The sequence below is a fragment of the Brachyhypopomus gauderio genome, unplaced genomic scaffold, assembly GCF_052324685.1.
Source record: "Brachyhypopomus gauderio isolate BG-103 unplaced genomic scaffold, BGAUD_0.2 sc116, whole genome shotgun sequence".
NCBI classification, from domain to species: Eukaryota; Metazoa; Chordata; class Actinopteri; order Gymnotiformes; family Hypopomidae; genus Brachyhypopomus; species Brachyhypopomus gauderio.
Genome location: NW_027506937.1, coordinates 328125 through 350725, shown reverse-complemented (window position 1 = coordinate 350725; position 22601 = coordinate 328125). Strand labels below are relative to the sequence as shown.

The 22601-nt window shown below is 41.9% G+C and overlaps 1 protein-coding gene and 1 long non-coding RNA gene across 4 annotated transcripts in view; both read left to right on the top strand.

Annotated features, from left to right (window-relative positions):
- Positions 1–718: 718 nt before the first annotated feature.
- Positions 719–22601, top strand: part of LOC143497931 (macrophage mannose receptor 1-like) — an 84369-nt gene continuing 62486 nt past the window's right edge. The window contains exons 1-4 of one of the 3 annotated variants that reach the window (XM_076993576.1): positions 719–858; positions 1043–1157; positions 4164–4523; positions 4640–4975. In XM_076993576.1, coding sequence (XP_076849691.1) covers positions 1121–1157; positions 4164–4523; positions 4640–4975 — 733 coding nt within the window. In that variant the 5' untranslated portion in view covers positions 719–858; positions 1043–1120. The remainder of the gene's footprint in view (positions 859–1042; positions 1158–4163; positions 4524–4639; positions 4976–22601) is intronic. The other 2 variants (XM_076993573.1, XM_076993574.1) reach the window with 2 other exon arrangements.
- Positions 13112–18153, top strand: LOC143497934 (uncharacterized). The gene is made up of 6 exons (XR_013125918.1): positions 13112–13234; positions 14064–14543; positions 14864–14959; positions 15070–15300; positions 15588–15610; positions 15910–18153. It is a non-coding gene; the product is annotated as an uncharacterized LOC143497934 (long non-coding RNA).

Below are 22601 nucleotides of genomic sequence, written 5' to 3'. Positions count from 1 at the left end.
CTCTGTGAGTAGGAGCAAATCTAAGAATTTTCCAGCATTTAAGTCCAAAATTCCACTCTAAGAAGTTTGATAAATACGGGCCCTGGTCAGTAACGAGGAAGAAGCAGCACCTTTGATATGTGGCTTCAGTGTGTTTGCATACATTTGTCTATTTCAGCCTCTTTATGAACCACATGGAAACTGTTCACAGTGACTTTATTAACCAGATAGTAAAATGTCACAACCCCAATCCCCAGAACAGTTACTTTCTTTCCTCCAGTGAAATTAAACTTGTTTTTGAAATCATTGTCCTGAATAATAAATAAAACATTTTTTTTACATTTCTGTCCCACATCTTGTCTGTAAGCATTGTTTCCTGTAGGAAGTGGTGATACACAAAGTGAACGGTGGGTAAAGATTCCTCTAGGATACACGGGTGTCTCACACAGAACACACATTACAGCACATTTAGAAATACGAGTTACACTTTTTTTGGTTTTGAGTCAAATAATCCCAGATCGTTCTAAAGGGTTAGATTGAAATATTAACTAATTTAAATGTTCTTTTAGTGTTACTCTCTCAGTAACAAATATGATATATTACACAATATCTAATGGTTTCTCTGTGTGTACATTTGCACATTCTTAGATCATCCATAGATGTTTCTCTTTTGGCCTTGGTACAGCTTTACTGTAATTGGCTTTATGAGACTTTTTCTCTCCTTATTCTCAAATGCAGCTCTAGTTCAAAGCCTTTTTTACATCTTGACATATATGCATATGAGCTGGTGACATCACACCTCATCATGTGATGTCACCACGATGAGAGCTGTTGGGGATTTGAAAATTCTTCTCCATTCAACAATAAACACCTCATCAGGTAAGACTCTGTCCTTAGTTTACTAATTCTTTTATGTAGTTCATCAGTTATTAACCAGAAATTTATTTAACCATTTTTTATTTACTGCTATCTGTTTTTGCTGTATTTGCAATGTTTTTTTTTTACATGTTAAATGTTTGTAATCAGAGTGAACACATACAGTGTCTGGTGTGTATGTCTGCAGATTAGATCACTACAGCCCCTCTGATATTTCAGCACTCAGGACTCCAACTCAGCACTAGTGTGAGTTTATGGAATTACCATGGAAACCATCTCTGTGCTCCTCTCTCTACTGTTGGGTAAATATTCACTAATAATCACTATGCTCAAAACACCTGTTTGCTCTGAACATATTCGGTATGAATTTGTGATTCTTACGCATATTTGATTAATCAAATTATTATCTGGTGGAAAAAAATTATTTTCACAATGTCAAAGTGGTCTGGACACCAATTGTTTTCAGGTTCCAGTGTATGTTTTACAGTTCATTAACATAAATGTTATATTAATATTAATGTTGTTGTAACGTGGGGAAGAGGCACGACGAGGCACGTGTAACGAACAAGGCTGGGCAGGTAGGATGCAGATGCAGAATTCAGAGGTTTAATATAAACGACTAACACAAAAGAGTATAATTTATACAAAGACCAAAGATGACAAGCAAGATAACACAAAAAGACACAGAGAGCATGAACTAACTGAACAACAACCACTACACACGACTAGAACATTAGACTTAATCCTTTCACTGATAACATACAACGTTCAACGTACAAGCTACAATAACCCACAACCACAGAGACCAAACACAGGACTTAAATGCACTGACTAAACAAGGAACACAACAAGACACACCTGAAAGTGATAACGAGGGGCAGAGAACACGGCAGGGGTGTGAAAACAGTGGCTGTGTTCGAAATAGACTACTACATACTGGATACTGCATACTGGACTCAGTATATACTGGATACTGCATACTGGTCCTCGTAGTAGTATGCAGTACAGTTTTCAGTATGCGACAAAAGCAAAGCACACTACGGGGTCACGTGAACGTAGCGTTGCATGATGGGATGCAGTACACCACGAAGATAGCTCTGTTCACGTACTGGAATATTTTGCGGAAGTAGAATATTCATCCGGGTATGTTTCGCGTACTGGAAATTTTCATTTTGGTCACATACTGCATACTGGATACTGATTTGGGGCTCGATCAGTACGCCAGTAGTATGTAGTAGACTATTTCGAACACAGCCAGAGACAACTAGGAAATGTCAAAATAAAAGACACTCAAACACACAGAGAACAAAACAAAAGACAAGACTGACAGGGGAGGCAGGACCACACGACGAGGCACGTTGCGGTGAAAACACACATTTTAATTAACAAAGACGGTGGAGACCAGCGCGAGTAGCATTAACCACATACACACAGGCACGAGCTTTAGACAAAGACGATCACGAGACATTTGTGCGAACGTACATTAAATAGATGAAGTACACAATCCCCAGTTGTAACAGTCAGAACTATACACTGATCACTGTTACACACTGATCACGAGACGAGACACAGGTGAGACAGATGAACACGCTCACACACAACCCCACGGAGATACATATACGGTCATAACCAGACGCAGATGACATAAACACACGCCCAAAAGGAGGGGTCTGGAGCTGCTCCGTGACAGTTGCCATTTACTTATGAGAAGAATTTATGTTTAACCAGTTACATGTCAACATATTGAAAGCTGAAACTGAATATTTAAGTAGCAATAAATAAATAAATGTAAAGACCATGCTGTTAAGTTGTACTGAGAGGCGGCGGACACAAGTGTGATTGAGGGTTTATTTACAGGAAGGACACTGTCAACATTATCAACCTCTTTTGAACTCACCATGACAACACGGTGGGCATGACGACAGCGAGGCATGACGAACAGACTTATAGGACTAACACCAAGACTATAACATGAAGACAGAACTACCAGAATATAACTTAACACACACAGTGAACACAGACAGATGATGTGGATAAGGCAGAGACTCTACAGAAGGGATGCACATAGACCAACTAAACACACTAGACATACAACCAGACTAAACCAGGTACACACAGAAATTCAGAAACCAGAACGTAGAACAATGAGATCATAACCTTGAGCAGTGATAAATGACCTACACAGACCTCACCAAGATTCATACACCGACCCACGAGACTCAACACTAGAGGTACAAACAAGACAGACAGAACGAGACACAAGGAGCAAAAACAGAGACATGACTGACAGATAGGAGGAGCTAAACTGGAGACACAAACAAGACTGACAGATGTGGGCGGAGCTAGATGTGACACGTAAATAATGTAGTGAATTTAGACTAATAAGATTTTTGCTTCCTCTTGTCATATTTGGTTTCTACTTTCTCACAACCCACTACTTCCACTAACGGTGATGATCAATCCTGCCAAATTTACAATAAGAGATTTTAAGAGATAGATTTATTTCATTCACTGAAAAGCGAGACTTGTTTTTCTTCATGTATCTACTATTTTATAAATATTTCTTTGAGTGGTAGGATTGAGTAATATAAAACTTTACACTGTGCTATTTAAAAATGTCAATGTAATATAAAACTTTACACTGTAAGCTTTATTTAAAAACCTGATTGAGCACATGGCACCACTTACAAACAAGAAATATCAAACATACTAAAAAATACCCAACATAATTCTCCTCTCATGTGAACTGCTCCATGTGTACCATACAAGTCACATGCTGTGTGTTTCCTGTTCAGCTGAGCTGAAGGTTATGTGCACCCCTGTTCACCCTGTTCACCCCCCTATTCACCCCCCAGTTCACCCCCCTGTTCACCCTGTTCACCCCCCTATTCACCCTCCAGTTCACCCCCCTGTTCGACTCCCAAATTCATCTGTCCACCAAAGTCTTCTGGGGTTGAACATCTTTCAGATGGAAAGGACAGAGGAAATGTTAATACCCTTCACATTTACCCCATCACGTCTACCCTGCTACATCTACCCCAGCCCTTCACATCTACCCCATCACATCTACCCTGCTACATCTACCCCATTACATCTGCCCTGTCACATCTACCCCAGTCCTTCACATCTACCCCTATAGCCTCATTACTGTTACTCAGTGCCATGTAATAATGTTGAATCTGATCTGTGCTACCACAGTAGTGCCACATCACAACACACGCCCACAGCACTGGAGAACATTCCTGACAGTTTCATATCAGACCAATATCACCCCATCACTGAGTCACTAAGAAGAGAAACTTTTCCAGTCTTTTCTGCTGCAGGTGGAAGTCGTCTCAGAACATTCAACATCACAGGATATGAAAATCTGACTCAGTCTGAGGCTCAGACAGCTTGTAGAAGAAACTACACCGACCTCGTCACTGTGTACAGTGAGGAAGACAACAGTGTACTGGCTAATCTGACTGAGGAGGCTGGATTATATGCTGCCTGGATTGGGCTGTACCACAGTCAGCCCAGATATAAATGGTCTAATGGTGATGCAGTTACATTCCGAGACTCAACACAAGACTGTGGGACATGGAGCTGCTGTGTTGCTATGAAGGCTGAGGGTTCATGGGAGTGTGATAACTGCACACAGAAAAAGAATTTTATGTGTTATAAACAAGGTAAATACTTACTATAGAGGTTTCAACCATAATAAATACTATAATTATTGATGTCATCACCTTTAAGTCTAAACATATAATTAAGGATTGATTTGTTAATTGTTTAATCACTGCAGATTCGTGCCACAGTTATCAATTAGTGCTTGAGCCAATGTCCTGGTATGAAGCCCAGAGATACTGCAGGGAGAAATACACTGATCTGGTCAGCATCAGAGACCAGGAGCAAAATGAAGAGGTGAATCTGAATGGGAAGAACAGCACCAACCCCTTCTGGATCGGCCTGCTGTGTGATGACTGGGAGTGGACTGATGGAGGTCTCTCCACCTACAGGAACTGGGGGACTGATCAGCCTCAGACAACCGAACACTGTACAAAACTGCAAAGAGGGAAATGGATCTCAGTGTCATGTAATACTGGTATTCCTGCTCTGTGCTACCACAGTAATGCCACAGGTATCACAACACACGCCCACAGCACTGGAGAACATTCCTGACAGTTTCTCATCAGACTATAGTAGAACATCACCCCATCACTGAGTCACTAAGAAGAGAAACTTTTCCAGTCTTTTCTGCTGCAGGTGGAAATCGTCTCAGAACATTCCACATCATTGTGGATGGGAGTCTGACTCAGTCTGAGGCTCAGACAGCTTGTAGAAGAAACTACACCAACCTCGTCACTGTGTACAGTGAGGAAGACAACAGTGTACTGGCTAATCTGACTGAGGAGGCTGGATTATATGCTGCCTGGATTGGACTCCACCACAGTCCCAGTTATAAATGGTCTAATGGTGATGCAGTTACATTTGTAAACTTGACAGATGACTGTGGAACATTGAGCTGCTGTGCTACTATGATGGCTAATGGTTCATTGAATTGTAATAACTGCACAGAGAAAAATCATTTTATGTGTTATAAACAAGGTAAAAACTTAATATAGACGTTTTAACAATATTACAAACTGTAATTATTGATATCATCAATAAGGGTCAATTTTAATTTCATGTGCTATAAATATGGTAATAACCTGACTGGGACTATTGATAAATTCCTTATTCATATCAACCTCATAACTTCAATTGCATAAACATAAATAAACCGTGTTTACCTTTGACCTCTACAGATGTTATTAGAGCCATGCTCAGCTCAGGCTGGGAGTGGGCTGATGGAGGTCTCTCCACCTACAGGAACTGGAGATCTTGTGTCCCTCAGCCATGTGATTGTGTAAAACTGATGAAGGATGAATGGTCTCCATCAGCGTGTAATGATCCTGCATCTGCTCTGTGCTACAGCAGTAAGTGATGATGTTACCAACACTAAAATGTTCTCTGCAGTCTAGATCAGTAGAATGAAGAAGTGTCTCTGGTGTTTGTGTCTCTGTCAGCGTCCATCCATGTGAGTGAGGTCAGTATGATCTGGGAGAAAGCTCTGGACTACTGTAAGGAAGGTCACAGGTCTGGTCTCCTGCGCATTGAGTCTCACCTCGACCAGAAAGAAGTGGAGTCTGAACTCAGAAGGAATAAATTATCTGGGCCTGTGTGGGTGGGGCTTAGACAGAGCCGTCTCTTTGGGTTCTGGATTTGGTCCAATGGGATGGTTGTGGGATCTTGGACCAACTGGAAGGGAGGAAGACAGCCAGAACTTCCCCTGTCTCACCAGTGTGGCGCCATAGAAACACGAGATCAAGGCTACATGTGGCTGGACATGAACTGTAGGAATGAACTCAGAGTTTTATGTGAAGTGAAATGATCTGACTGGTGCTCTTCAATCATTCAGGATATTTCACACACATGCCAACACACCACACGTTACAACTTGTTTCATAATCTACAGTGCTGCAATAACCACCCACCCTGCTTAATACAGTACACAGCAGATGTGAGTACACCCCGTAATATCACAGTCAAATTGTTAAAAAAAATTATAATTTCTTAATAATTGCATTATATCAAAGTTTGCAAACAGAGATTTTTCTCTTATGTACAATTTAAAAATAAATGATATAGAAAGCTTGCATTAAAAATACTGGCCCCAGTCTAGGAAAAGGAAATACACCTTTGACGACTGCCACACACCTTACAACATATGTTGGTATTGAAACAAAACAGAGTACAGTGGTTTTCCAATTAGCTGAACTGCATAAAAATGTTTATTAAGCAGCACAATGCGTCAAGGCTCCATGGGAAATAATTGCCGGAGGTGTTGAAAAATCAGACTGTAACACACAAAGACTGAAGAGGAAGACCTGTCCCTAGTTGAAGGTCAGTTGAAACAGTAATCACTGAACAAGCCAGAGATCCTCTAACTGTGACTGTGTAGGCTGTCCTCAAAACATTATGCCACAGACAACGCGCTATTTACACAGTCTAGATCTGGGAAACAGACAGGCCAGTGGGGCTGTCAGTGGAAGCACAGTGTCTGTGACAGCTTAGACAGGGCAAAGGACATCGTGTAAAGTCAATCTGTGTGGACAGCATACAGGACAAAAACCTTTCATTGCCCATCACAACAAATATGCAAGATTAAACTTAGGGAATGGATGGTCCCGCAAGAGAAGCACAGTCCCGCACGGTCCTGACAGAGAAGCACAGTCCTGCATGGTCCCGACAGAGCAGTACAGTCCCGCATGGTCCTGACAGAGAAGCACAGTCCCGCATGGTCCTGACAGAGAAGCCCAGAGCGGGGAGTGGGATGATATGGGGCTGAATGAGCACAGAACGTATTGGGAAGAGGACATTTGAAGGTGAATACCATGAATTCCTCTGGATATTTGAACATTCTGGCTGACCAGATGATTCAGTCACCAGAACCTTCTCAGAAGAGGAATATTCCCACATGATAATAATCCGAAACAGACAAAATCACACAGAGTTCCCAAAGAAAAAGTGGATATGATGGCGTGTCGGAGCGAGACAGCAGTGCAGCAGAGAGCAGACATGGTGTCTGAAGAACCACACAGTATCTGTCACTAATAACAGCGGTGAATGGAGCACTGACCTGTGCTCTTGCTGAGTCCATACTGTAGGGCCTGTGTTTTTTATTGTAATGTGACCTAAATATGATGATCTGGCATTGACACTGCACAGGGGTTAGTGTTAGAGTTAGGGGTTAGTGTTAGGGGTTAGTGTTAGAGTTAGGGGTTAGTGTTAGAGTTAGGGGTTAGGGGTTAGTGTTAGAGTTAGGGGTTAGTGTTAGGGGTTAGTGTTAGGGGTTAGTTTTAGAGTTAGGGGTTAGTGTTAGAGTTAGGGGTTAGTGTTAGAGTTAGGGGTTAGTGTTAGGGGTTAGTGTTAGAGTTAGGGGTTAGTGTTAGAGTTAGGGGTTAGGGGTCACTATATTCTGAGCTCATGTTTTCACAACTCCAGTTTTTAATATCTTTCTGTTCTGGATTCCATGTTGAATAGCATTTTATCTTCTATCATTAGCATATTGTTTAATCTACTGTTTTATATGTAAGCTTTGTGTTCTTTGAAAAGGTTACAATTAACAATTAAAAGTAAATTTGAAGTAAAAAAAAAAGTAAATCTGAAGTATTTCAATGAAAACTACATTTGCTGTAATGGAGATGCGGATACCCAGGGATCTTCACATCTGGAGCTCCAAAACGTTTTTCTCCAACACCACATCACATCAGCAGCACTTACACATGTAAAACCTCATCAGGTGACTCCACATGTCAGCTTCTAAATTTAAGGATTCACAATGATAAAGTATGTGCATAGTCTCAGCATTTAAAACTGTATAAACCACCACTTTCTGTAAAAAAAAGATACATTTCAGATTCAAAACACAGACAGACTTTAAAAAAGTCATTGGAACGACGGGCCCCCTACTGGTCGCCTCCGTCTACAGCGGCAGTTGTCCTGTTGTTGTTGTGTTCGTCCCTCGGGGGGGCAGAGCCTGTGATCCGTCTCACCTGAGGGTCATTTGTTTGTCTATACATGTCTTGTCTTTATACCAGTTGACCGCTGGTCATTATATCCTTCATTGGGATCATGTCACGGATTTTTGGTTTGCGCACTATTTCAATTAAACCATCCATTTTCCCTGAGACTTGGCGTGATCGCTTCCATTTTATTTCGCTCACCCTGCCCATCACAACAGTGAGGAAAATAAGTATTTGAACACCCTGCGACTTTGCAAGTTCTCCCACTTAGAAATCATGGAGGGGTCTGACATTTTCATCTTAGGTGCATCTCCACTGTGAGAGACATCATCTAAAAAAAGTATCCGGAAATCACAATGTATAATTTTTTAATGATTTATTTGTGTCTTACTGCTGTTCAAATACGTATTTTCCTCACTGTAGCCTGTATGCAATAATATTAAATATGCAAAACTGCCAGTAGACTCATTGATATTACTGCCCTCAATAATGTATAATGTTCTTTTACTGCTGCAAGCACACCTATTCTTATGAAATGCTATATCTGCATGTTTTGTTTAACTTGTGTTAATTTTGTTGATATAATGAAGTTTGTATGAACTCTGCAATTACAATAAGTATGTGAGATGACTGTGAGATGAAACAAAGTATTGTATTAATACTGTTAATGGACATTTTAACAGAAATTCAAATATTTGTCTGAATCACACAGACCAAAAACACTGGAAAAGAGTGATTCCTAACCTGTTTTTCAACTGAAGTGAAGACATTTTTCAATGCTCCTGTTAACACAATCCTTAATGTGTGTCCTTTATTCAAAAGATGAGAGCGATAAGAGTTTTGCATTTAATTACGTATCAAAGCGATAAAATGAAGCCAGTGAGAAAGAGGAAACTGATGATAAGCAAATAATATGCAAATGTTTCTCCAAGAAACAAGAACTGCTCACAGAGAGAATGTCACGGGGCCGAGGGCCATCAGAGGATTTGCATCATGCAAATCAGACATGAACCCGTCGAACACACGGACATTATTTCTTACATATTTTGTACATCTTTCATATCTTACCTGGTTAAATTCAGCTGTCAAATCCTTTTTTTCTTAAAAAATTCTATAAATTATCCGAACATTTTTCCTTGTCTCACAACCAGAGCATATTCAGTGTAAGTTCTTCTTTTAAGTCTAAAGTGCGTCTCTCAGTGACGTCTGTGGCTGGTGTCTTCTGTTCAGATGTCTTACACTTCTACACTGATGAAGATTTAATAGTACACAAAGAATAATCCCACCTCATTAGATACATCAAACTCTCTGGCCAACGTATAGGGACTATTATTAGGGAATTTATTAAGGAGTTTTATAGGTGTGTGATTAGCAAATGTAGCCCATCTGATGGTATACACATTTATTAAGGAGTTTTATAGGTGTGTGATTAGTGAATGTAGCCCATCTGATGGTATACACATTTATTAAGGAGTTTTATAGGTGTGTGTGTGATTAGTGAATGTAGCCAATCTGATGGTATACACATTTATTAAGGAGTTTTATAGGTGTGTGATTAGTGAATGTAGCCCATCTGATGGTATACACATTTATTAAGGAGTTTTATAGGTGTGTGTGATTAGTGAATGTAGCCCATCTGATGGTATACATATTTATTAAGGAGTTTTATAGGTGTGTGATTAGTGAATGTAGCCCAGCTGATGGTAAACACATTTATTAAGGAGTTTTATAGGTGTGTGATTAGTGAATGTAGACCATCTGATGGTATACACATTTATTAAGGAGTTTTATAGGTGTGTGATTAGTGAATGTAGCCCAGCTGATGGTATACATTTTTTAAGGAGTTTTACAGGTGTGTGATTAGTGAATGTAGCCCATCTGATGGTATACACATTTATTAAGGAGTTTTATAGGTGTGTGATTAGTGAATGTAGCCCATCTGATGGTATACACATTTATTAAGGAGTTTTATAGGTGTGTGTGTGATTAGTGAATGTAGCCAATCTGATGGTATACACATTTATTAAGGAGTTTTATAGGTGTGTGATTAGTGAATGTAGCCCATCTGATGGTATACACATTTATTAAGGAGTTTTATAGGTGTGTGTGATTAGTGAATGTAGCCCATCTGATGGTATACATATTTATTAAGGAGTTTTATAGGTGTGTGATTAGTGAATGTAGCCCAGCTGATGGTAAACACATTTATTAAGGAGTTTTATAGGTGTGTGATTAGTGAATGTAGACCATCTGATGGTATACACATTTATTAAGGAGTTTTATAGGTGTGTGATAAGTGAATGTAGCCCAGCTGATGGTATACATTTTTTAAGGAGTTTTACAGGTGTGTGATTAGTGAATGTAGCCCATCTGATGGTATACACATTTATTAAGGAGTTTTATAGGTGTGTGATTAGTGAATGTAGCCCATCTGATGGTATACACATTTATTAAGGAGTTTTATAGGTGTGTGTGTGATTAGTGAATGTAGCCAATCTGATGGTATACACATTTATTAAGGAGTTTTATAGGTGTGTGATTAGTGAATGTAGCCCATCTGATGGTATACACATTTATTAAGGAGTTTTATAGGTGTGTGTGATTAGTGAATGTAGCCCATCTGATGGTATACATATTTATTAAGGAGTTTTATAGGTGTGTGATTAGTGAATGTAGCCCAGCTGATGGTAAACACATTTATTAAGGAGTTTTATAGGTGTGTGATTAGTGAATGTAGACCATCTGATGGTATACACATTTATTAAGGAGTTTTATAGGTGTGTGATAAGTGAATGTAGCCCAGCTGATGGTATACATTTTTTAAGGAGTTTTACAGGTGTGTGATTAGTGAATGTAGCCCATCTGATGGTATACACATTTATTAAGGAGTTTTATAGGTGTGTGATAAGTGAATGTAGCCCATCTGATGGTATACACATTTATTAAGGAGTTTTATAGGTGTGTGATTAGTGAATGTAGCCCATCTGATGGTATACACATTTATTAAGGAGTTTTATAGGTGTGTGATTAGTGAATGTAGCCCATCTGATGGTATACACATTTTTATTAGCCATCTTCTATCCTGTTCATCACAGGTCCTCTGACCACAGGAACGCTGTAATCTGTATATGAATGAGGTGAATTAGGTGGTCCACATGTACACACACACATAGTTGTTGTTGATGCGGTAACAAGGAATAGCAGGTTTTCTGGAGCTTTAGCATGTCTGTGTCAGTATTTAGCATGTCTGTGTCAGTATTCAGCATGTCTGTGTCAGCATGTAGCATGTCTGTGTCAGTATTTAGCATGTCTGTGTCAGCATGTAGCATGTCTGTGTCATGTAGCATGTCTGTGTCAGCATGTAGCATGTCTGTGTCAGTATTTAGCATGTCTGTGTCAGCATGTAGCATGTCTGTGTCAGCATGTAGCATGTCTGTGTCAGTATTTAGCATGTCTGTGTCAGCATGTAGCATGTCTGTGTCTGTGTCTTGTCTGCCATGCCAAAACTATCCATTGATGAAGAGTTGGAAGATTATCCACTGGGAACATTAGCAAAAGAGCAATCATTTGAGACTACTCACCTTCAAGGTGTTTCCAACAACAAACGTTTCTAATGAAGAGGCCAGCGTGTGTGTAATAGTAGGAAATGATTTGAAGTGGTAAAAAATGGTCAAACAAACAAATATTCTACCAGACGCCGTTTTGATTAACCTTTTCATTATAATGTGGCACTATTTATTTGTACATCATTGTGTCGTGGGCGAGTTGAAGGATACGCCCTCTTATTGACACAGGAACTTACTGTTTTCCTTCGGGACCGTCCTCAGGGCCCGGATCAGTGCATAGCGCTTCGTCTAAGTCGTCTTGTACATCCCACCGGAGGAGATGTTTTTTTTTTTTAAGAATACGTTCAGGTACTCCGTCACCCTGTGTTTTCTTGTGGATCTGAGATAGAGCGTCCGCCTTGGTATTCTTGAAACCGGGTCTGTAAAATACTGTGAACTGGAAGCAAGAAAAGAATAAAGCCCACCTTGCTTGTTGTTGATTTAATAATTATAATATAATTTTATACATTTTGGGATTTGGTCATGTAAAAAATCATAAAATATTTATTTTTTCTGACGATCGAATTCCGCAGTCAACCGGCGAAAAAGTGATGACCCGCGAATTATTTTTCCCATTAATATCTTATAAAGTCCCGTGAAAGAGTGAATTCACAAAAGCTGAAGTGCAAAGTGTCGCAGGATCACTGTGACATAATACAAAAAATAAGTATGAACTAACCTACAACTGAGTGCCAATTAAATATTAAATTAACAGCAACATTAAGATAAAAACTGTACATTCAGATGAAAATATCAACTTAAATGTGCAATCAAAAAGAAAATGTGAGTGTTGGCAGTGCAAACGTGAATCACCTCCTTAGCAACAGTTCTCTGGGTGACAGTACATTCAGTGAACAAATCAGAGAATGAACAAGAGCTTTCAGTTCATGAAAGAATCAGAGAATGACCGAGAGCCCTCAGTACAGTTAACGAATCACTGAACAAATCACTGAGCATGCGCAGTTCCCTCGCAATGACAGTCTCCGCCTCCAGATTCGCGGGTGAATCGGTGATTCACAGACCACACTGCAGTTCCCCTGCCAGCCTGCAGGGTCGCTGCTGAGCTCAACTACTGAACTGAAAAGGGAACGAATCAGCAGAGGAAGTGATTCGATTCAGTTCGTTCACTCAAATGTTTCGTTCATTTGAACGAATCGTTGGCGAACGACACAACACTAGTGGACCAGTCCATCGGTTTCGTCCGAAGAGAAAGTGTTTGGCGTGCTGGTGAGTCTACAGAACCTGTAGTGTTTGTAAAGATCGCTAAAACCATTAATATTCCAAAAACGGACCTGTGTGTAAGTGTGTTTATTACTGTTACAGATACTAAGTTTTAAACAGATGAATTAATGTTTAGGACGGTGGCGCGTATTGAAAACGTGAGTGGTGAAGTAGAAACAAACAAATGTTACAAAATGGCGGTAGGCCTCCCTGCATACTGTAACAAATGTGAATTCAATGTTATGGCAAATGGTGAGATGTGGAATGCTTAAACCGGGTAAACAGAGACAGCAAACGGGAGTGTAAATGCAGTGATACTCGCACAGTAGGTCAGCTGAAGTTTTAAAAATGCCGGCAGATAGCTGTGCGCATGCGCGAATGACTGGGTGTTATGCGCTTGCCTAAGCGTCACGTGGTGTGTGGCGTAGAGGGGGTGAGACTGGTGTAAGGCTGAGGGGACAAAACAGTGAAATAGGGGCAACAATTGTGGACCATGTTTTACATGTAAGTCATGGTCTCACAATGGCTGAAGCTGGTCGTTGGGTGCAGCTGAATATTGGAAGAACAACTGTGTCTTCATACTTTTTCAACTCCTTTATTTCTTTACAAAAGCTCCTCCTCCCTGTACACACCTGCCTGTTTGAAGAAGTAAATCTGGGAGTGACACACTAGTTTTTATTAATTCTGTGTTCAGGTGAGTTATAAATATAATGAGAACCTCTTAACTCTGGTATTTACTTCTTTCTGCCTCATTTCTGAAAGGAGTCTAAACTCCCTCAGCTGGATAAAGGACTACAGTGACTGATTCTCTCCTGTGCTACTGTGTTTATTACAGAATATCTAAAAGTGAAAGTGAAGTTTGTACAGAAGGAGACATTACAGAGAAACAGCACAGCAGCTGTTGGAGGAAATGGCTGCTACAAACCCTCTGTCAGAAGAAGAGTTTTCATGTCCTGTGTGCTGTGACATCTTCAGGGATCCTGTTCTACTGTCATGTAGCCACAGTGTGTGTAAAACCTGTCTGCAGCAGTTCTGGGAAACCAAGGGATCTCAAGAATGTCCAGTTTGTAGGAGAAGATCTTCAAGAGATGATCCTCCCTGTAATCTTGCACTAAAGAACCTGTGTGAGTCTTTTCTAGCGAGCAGGAGTCAGAGATCTTAAGCAGGGTCTGAGGTGCTCTGCAGTCTGCACAATGAGAAACTCAAACTCTTCTGTCTGGAGGACCTACAGCCTGTGTGTGTGGTGTGTCAGATTTCAAAGGCACATAAAACTCACGACTGCCTTCCAGTAGAGGAAGCTGTGTGTCACTTTAAGGTATGAAATGTGCACTAATGCTTTAACTGTAATGTTTTTCCAATGTTTACAATTATCTTGAAATATATGTTAGATTAAATGAGTCAGATGATGAGATTTCAGACAACTAAATCAGACCTTCATTCGCCGTGAAACTTAATATAGATAAAAATATTGATATACAATCTGCTACGATATATCAAACATCTCCATTTTATATTAAAAGGATGAAAAGGAATCAGTAATCACGCCATTGTGTTCAGTCGTTGTAATCTCCTATACAAATACAGTGATGAATCCTGTAAGACTCACACTGTCCTCTACTAAACCCATATTTACAGAACAAATTCAAGACCACACTGGAGTCTCTACAACAGCATCTGAAGGTCTTGGAGGAAGATAAACAAGTCTGTGAGAAAACAGCAGCACACATTAAGGTGAAAGGTCACTCTGAGTTCTGAATGGTGCTGTGATCACTGTCCACGTACACCATAATGAAACACACACATTTGGACAGTTTATATTTCCTCATCATCTCCCATTACAGTACCAGGCCCAGCACACAGAGAGGCAGATAAAGGAGGAGTTTGAGAAGATCCACCAGTTTCTAAGAGATGAAGAAGCAGCAAGAATAGCTGCACTGAAGGAGGAAGAGGAGCAGAAGAGTCACATGATGTGGAGGAAGATTATGAAGATGAGTGGAGAAATAGCATCTCTTTCAGATCAAATCAAATACACAGAGAAGGAGATGGAAGCTGAGAACATATCGTTCATACTAGTAAGAATCACTCAGTCTGTCTCTCACTTAGACATACGCTCAAAACATGTTAAATACACCAATGTAGAAGAAAAAGAAAATAAATCACTCTGACCACCATCTTTCACTAACTCTCTCTCTCTTTCTCTCTCTCACACACACACACAAATGCACACAAAAAAGTAAAATGTTTTGACATTTGTTTTTGTGTGTGTGTAAGGGTCTTTAGACACATTGATTTTATTATCACATAATGAAAAGGCATATTTGACCCTCGTATAAAGAAAATGTCCCTGTTTCCTTCTCAGAATGTGTCGTCCACATTGAAATTGTAAGTGATCATTATTTCTGTTTGATCTCCATATTGTTACACATTGTGTTTGTGAAATTATTCTGATACATTCAGATCTTCAGTATGTGGTCTGTGTTATTTCAGAAATATGATATATGAAGAAGGTATTTAGGAATAAAAAATATATATTGATATTGACGATGTGCAAACATTTCAAAGACATATTGATGGATTTAATTAAGGATATTTCACATGTTACTTTTAATGTTAAATACTTTGAATAAGATAAAAAATAATCTATTATATTTTAATAATATAATATCTTTATACATTTCCAGTGTTGATCACACCCCAAAGGAACATGAGATGGTGTCAGGAGCTCTGATCAATGTAGCAAAACATCTTTCCAACCTGAAGTTCAGAGTCTGGGAGAGAATGCAGAAGATTCTCCAGTACTGAGAGTTTTGGTGTTCTTTGATTAATTAGAGTAATTCTGTTCTTCTCACAATTAGAACTCTATAGAGAGAGAAACATTAACATTGTGTGTTTGGTACATGAACTATTCCAGTATTAAAGGCTGTATTAGTATAAACAGTGAGGGGGACGACCAGTTGGCTGCTGGTCTGAGAAGAGACAGTCAGTCCATGAGGAGATCTACACCACCCACTCTCCACCTCTACACCACACCACCCACTCTCCACCTCTACACCACCCACTCTCCCTGGGACATCACCACCTCTACCTGCTCCTCCATCCTGCCTCCTCCTCCATCCTGTAAATAATGAAGATACTAGGGGTCTATAGGAAGACCGGTACCCTGAGTCTGAGCCCCATGAATCTCCATCCCTGAGGGACCAAGCGTGTCAGCTGGGACTCTGCCTTGTCTCTGTGTCTGTCTCTGTCTGTCTCCCTGTCATCATCTTTGTGTCTGTGTATTTTCTTTTCTGTATCCCTGTCACCGTCTTTGTATTTGTCCCTGTCTGCGTCCCTGTCACTGCCTTTGTTTCTGTGTTTGACTCTGTCTTTGGCCCTGTCTCCATCTTTGTATCTGTCCCAGTGTTGTCCTTTGAGTTTTTGTCCCACCCCCTCAAGTGGTGAATGAAGCAACTTTCTTTACTCGTGTCTGCGTTATTCCGATACGTAAAGGAAACTTCCCCAAAGCTCTGTGATGAACAAAACAAAACGGTTGTTTATTCCAGGCTGTACATGCGATGAAATAAACTTAAAACAAAACTTTCAAACCATGGTTAGGTCGTTCCAAATATATGATGCAGCACAAATCGTAACGCTAAACACGGTAAGAAAACTGTGTTGCTACCAGTATTCTCAAATACTCACTTCTCCCCTAAAGTCAACATGAGCTTCCCGCCCCACTTTGCTCTTAAAGAGACAGTGACCTAATTTCTTCACATAAACAAATGGAGACTGTTGACATTTATATTTACATCACCTCTGGCATCTTAATACTATATTAAACAGCAATATATACACATATGCACCTCTTCATAAAAAAGTTAATCAACAACACATTTACACACAATGCAAAGAAGGTCCTTATGTTTTGTCTCCTACACCACTTGTGTTAGTTACTCTGGGAGTAGCGCCCTTTAGTGGGGGAACTGTAACGGTATCTACCCACTAATGAGGGGACACACACACTTCAGTACACAGACACTAATAATCAGTGTTGGGAATGTAGCCGGCAGTCCCCCTCCTGGCCGCTAGGTGGCGCTTTGCCCAGCCAGTATTAAATGGCTAACCGGAAAGTAGAGCCTCAGTCTTGTGTTGTACTGTGTGAAGGTAAGATGTGAAGAGAAACATCCAACTAAATGTAATAGTTTAAATAAACCATCCGTCTTCAGACATCTTTATTATTACATTCTAAAGCTGTTTTGGTTCAATATAAAAGATCATATTGTTGATTTGAAGATGTTTTGTATAGTATGTTTAGTGCATTACATTGAAAGTGTAGCGCCAAGAGTCGTCATGTACAGCCACGGTGCTAATACGCTAACGCTAGTTATTCATGTTCCAGGGTAAAAACATTGCTGTATGGTTTTATATTGAAAATTTGTAGTTCTGTGTAGTATTCTTGTGGTTAGTGAGTGTAGTAAAAGAAGTCTTGTGTTGTACTGTGTGAAGGTGGCCGAGAGAAGTGATGCTGTATGATTGCTTTATGAAGAGAGAGACCGTCGGGTAATAAAACCGCTGCGACTGCACGGCGATTGAAAGAATACGTCTGGTGTCCAGTCTCCCTTCTTTTCCCCTACGACAACCAAAAAAAAAATACACAACGCAGAGCCAGCGGGAAACTCAAGGCGGACTGAGTGCGTGGTGGTTAAGCGCAGGACACAACGGGTTACATCTTTGGTGCCGTGACAACCCGGATCGCAGTCAGCAGTCACAGATTTGGTTTCTATATCCTTTGAACTGATATCTCTGTTATTGGTTTTGATTTAAAAAATAATAATATTCGTTTTTTTGTTTAGTATAGTGGTTGTGATCCTGTATGTAGAAATAGTTGATGTTCATGCGATTTAACTGGTAAGCCCATAAATATTCGGGTGTATTATACTAGATGGTGGCAGTTGTAGTAGCTCTTGTATGCTGAAGTTTTTATAGGCTACTGGTCTGGGAAAAAAAAAAAAAAAATTCTAATATATATATATATTTTTTTTTTTTAGTTTATTTTGTCATAAAGCACACAGACACACACTATACACACACATATATATACAAGCATCCTGCTGTACAAAGTTAACTCCCCCAAGCTTAATCAAAAAAAATAAATAAAAATTAAAAAATGGCTAGTGGTGGCACCCCTTACAGGCCAACCTCAGTAAGACAGCGGCTTGTCTCTGAAACCCCATGGCTTTCTGTCAGACAGGATGTGGCCCAGTCGCACTCAGGTAGCCCCAGGCATGACGAAGTGGTGTGCATCATAGAGGGTGTAGCACCCGAGCCCGTGGTTAACCGGCCCAGCCAGCCGAACACACCGCACACCAGCCCTAATCCACCGGCCAGCTCAGCCGTTCAAAACTTATTTGATGCCCACATTCCTGCTATTGCTCCACTGCCTCATTACAGTCCACCAATCCAAACGTTCCAGTATAGCCATCAACATGGGCCCACCCCAGCTGAGTACCCAGGGCATTCAGCTGCCCACCAGACCTACTACTCACCTCCGGCTGTGCCCCATGCTGCTCATCTGGTAACAGCTCCTAGTCAGCAGCAGGCCTACTTCGCACCTCCTCATTACTCCAACCAGGCTCAAGCACTACACGCCCCCCCAGCTAATTATCTACCTACCCCAACTGCAGTACCTGGGTGGAGGTTCCCAGCACAAAACCCTGGTAGGCCAACCCTAGCATGTGGGTTCACCCAGACACACCAAATAAAGAATGTCCAGGTGTTTAGTGGAAATGTGGAGTGCAAGATTTTGGTGGATGACTGGATAAGAGACATGCAGTATCTGCTGAATGCTGGAGGCCTTACGCCGGACATTGACTTTGCTACAGTAGTTCGACATTTAAGTGGAGAAGCCAGAAAGCTGGTTTTGAACTTGCCTGCAGATGAGCGGTCTCCGAGGAGAGCATTTGAGGAACTGAGGGCAGAGTATGGTGATATTCAGTCGTCTCTTGACCCACTTGCGGACTTCTACGAAAGATCACAGAAGCCAGGTGAGACTGCATGCTCTTATGCCATTGCCCTAGAGTCTATTCTTTGCACGGTGGAAGAAACCCAAAATGGCGGTTACCCCTTTGCTGACAGAGATGGAAAGTTAACTCGTCAATTCCTGAGAGGATTACATGATGAGGAAGTATACATGCGTATTTCCCCTATGAAACCCAGACTCATGAGTTTTCGGGAACTCCAGTCTGAACTGCGCCTCCTAGCCAGGGAATCAAGAAAATCCCTCTCTCAGCCGAGAGTGAAAAGGCCAATTAACCAAGTCCATGTGGCAAACGCAGCAAGTGAGCAAAATCATAAACCAGAGTATGTGAGAAAGCGGGATGCTGATCTAGCTGAGTTGACGGTTTTGGTAAAAAAACTGGCCCTGACACAGGAGGAGCATATTACCAGAATGGCGGCATTGGAGTCAAAAATTGCCGCCGCTCCCCATCCATCTAGTGCAGTGGCACCGAAGACTGGTGACAAGGCAGCCTTAGTGTGTTTCCGCTGTGGCGAAGCAGGGCATGTGGCTAGAGTGTGTAGAGCAGTGCTGACCAGTGATGACCAGCCTCAGGGAGGAAGACAAGCTAGCCAACAGTTAAACGCCTAGAGCCCGTGGTTGTAGGGGAGACTGCGGGCATGTTTCATGAGTCCCCCAAAGACAAGGAACATTCACATGCTACTCCACTAATTGGCCCAACGAATGAAGGCAATGTCAGAGTGAATGGGATGATGTGCAGAGCTCTGATTGATTCAGGGTCGCAAGTGACCACAATTACTGATGAGTTCTGGCACAGACATCCAGAACTATGCTCTCAAACGCCCCATCCAACAGACATTCCCATAGAGGGTGCTGGGGGCCAACGGGTGCCTCACTTGGGCATCTTGCATATCAACCTCTCATTCCTGGAGAGATCATACAAGGGAGTACCGGCCTTTGTCGTCCCAGTCTGTAGCTATAGAGCCTCAGTCCCACTGCTGATAGGCACAAATATAATACGGGCTTCACAAGAACACCTGAAATCTGAATTTGGTAGGCAATACCTGTCAGTTGTACAGCAGTCTCATCCTGAGTGGTACTCTGCCCTTGTGAAGATGGAGGGAACAGAATCAGAGGAAGGGACTGGTAAGGTGGGCCCTGTGAGGTATATTGGACAGAGGGCAAAGGTCATTCCTGCTGGGAAAGAAGTTAATGTGATCGGTAGAGTCTTTGGGGGCCCTAAAAGACGGGAATACACTGCTCTTGTTGAGGGGTTATCTCCCCAAAGGCTCCCTGATGGCCTAGCTGTCGCTCGGGTCCTGGCAAACGTAAAAAAAGGCTGCGTTCCTGTTCGTATAATGAATCTGTCTGGTCAACCTATGAGAATAAATCCGCACACCTCCATAGCTGAAGTCTCCCTCATAACGCAAGTGTATGAGAGGGGGGAGGAGGTGAGCACAGAGAGAATCAGCTCTCAGGTCCACACCCTCCAAACATGTCCGGCCCAAGACCAGTCCCAAAATGAGCCTGAGCAGGATATTGTGTCCTTATTAGACCTCAGCAATGCCTGCTTCGAGACAGAGAATCAATACCTGCAGATGATAGAGGTAGTAAAACAGAATAGTGATGTGTTTTCCAAACATCACTTGGACTATGGGCACACGTCGGTCGTTAAACATGAGATCCCCCTGGTGGACCCCAAGCCTTTCCGGCTACCCTACAGGAAAATACCTCCATCTCAGTACCAGGCAGTGAGGAAGGCCATCACAGAAATGGAAGAAGCAGGTGTAATACGTCCAAGTAAGAGCCCGTACGCATCTCCTATTGTGGTTGTCACAAAAAAGGATGGCTCCCTGAGAATATGCATGGACTACAGAAAACTAAACTCCTGCAGCACCCGCGATGCGTTCCCTCTTCCTAGAGTTGAGGAGGCCCTGGAGGCCTTGGGGCAAGCTAGGTATTTCTCCACATTAGATTTAACCTCCGGTTACTGGCAGGTAGAGGTGGCAGAGGCGGATAGGCACAAGACAGCATTCAGCACACCGATGGGTCTTTTCGAGGCAAATCGGATGCCGTTCGGGTTACAGAACGCGCCATCAACGTTCCAAAGATTAATGACCTGCTGCTTTGGTGACCTCAACTTTGAAAGCTTGCTCATCTATCTGGATGACATTGTTGTTTTCTCGAGAACCTTTGAGGAGCACTTGGAGAGGCTGCGGATGGTCTTTAACAGGCTGAGGGAATATGGCCTAAAGTTGAAGCCTCAAAAGTGCCACCTGCTAAGACGAGAAGTGCGCTACTTAGGCCATGTGGTGTCCAGTGAAGGCATTAAAACTGATCCTGACAAGATCAGTAAAGTGGCAGAATGGAAGGTGCCAGGAAACCGACACGAGGTGTTGCAGTTCCTGGGCTTCGCGGGGTATTACCGCAGATTCATTGAAGGCTACGCATCAATTGCAGCACCACTGTACCGGCTGACCTCTGGCGACCCGAGAAAGAAAAAAAGAGGCAAGAGGGGAAGCCCAGCAGCTGGACTGCCATTTGTCTGGACAGAGGAGTGTGAGCATGCCTTTCAGTCCTTAAAGACTAAGCTTACTACAGCTCCAGTGCTTGGCTATGCAGACTATACTCTACCTTTTGTGCTCCAGACGGATGCATCTTTAGTGGGCCTTGGTGCAGTGTTGGCTCAAGTTCAGAATGGCCAGGAAAGAGTGATTGCATACGCTAGTCGTGGTTTGAGTCCTGCTGAAACACGGTACCCTGCACACAAGCTGGAGTTTTTAGCCTTGAAATGGGCAGTGACAGGAAAGTTCTACGATCATCTGTATGGGCACAAGTTCTCAGTCCTTACCGATAATAACCCGCTAAAGTATGTGATGACTTCCGCAAGACTCGATGCAACAGGCCAGCGCTGGGTGGCACAACTGTCAATGTTTGACTTTGACATTCGGTATAGGCAGGGGGGGTGTAATGCCAATGCAGACGGCTTATCACGAATGCCAGCCAGTGAAGTAGCTGAGGCCCTGCACACATGCCCGCAAAGAGTGGACACGTCACCCCAGAGGTGGGCACAAGAGCATGAGAATGCTGAAGTAGCCGCTGATGCCAGGCAAAGAGACTGTACTCCAAATGAGGCAATGAGCACTGCAAGCCAGTTTTGCAGTGTAGGTAGTGACGCCCTACCAAGCATGACGAAACAAGAGATGAGGGTGGCTCAGAGAACTGATCCTGTGATTGGACCCATCTTGTACTACAAATCACAGTACACCAAGCCGAAGCGTTCATCGAGAAGCCAGAGCAGTGAGCATGAGAGGCTTCTTAGGAAGGAGTGGAAGAGACTCGTGGTGAAGGAAGGCATCCTGTATCGGCAGGTGGGGG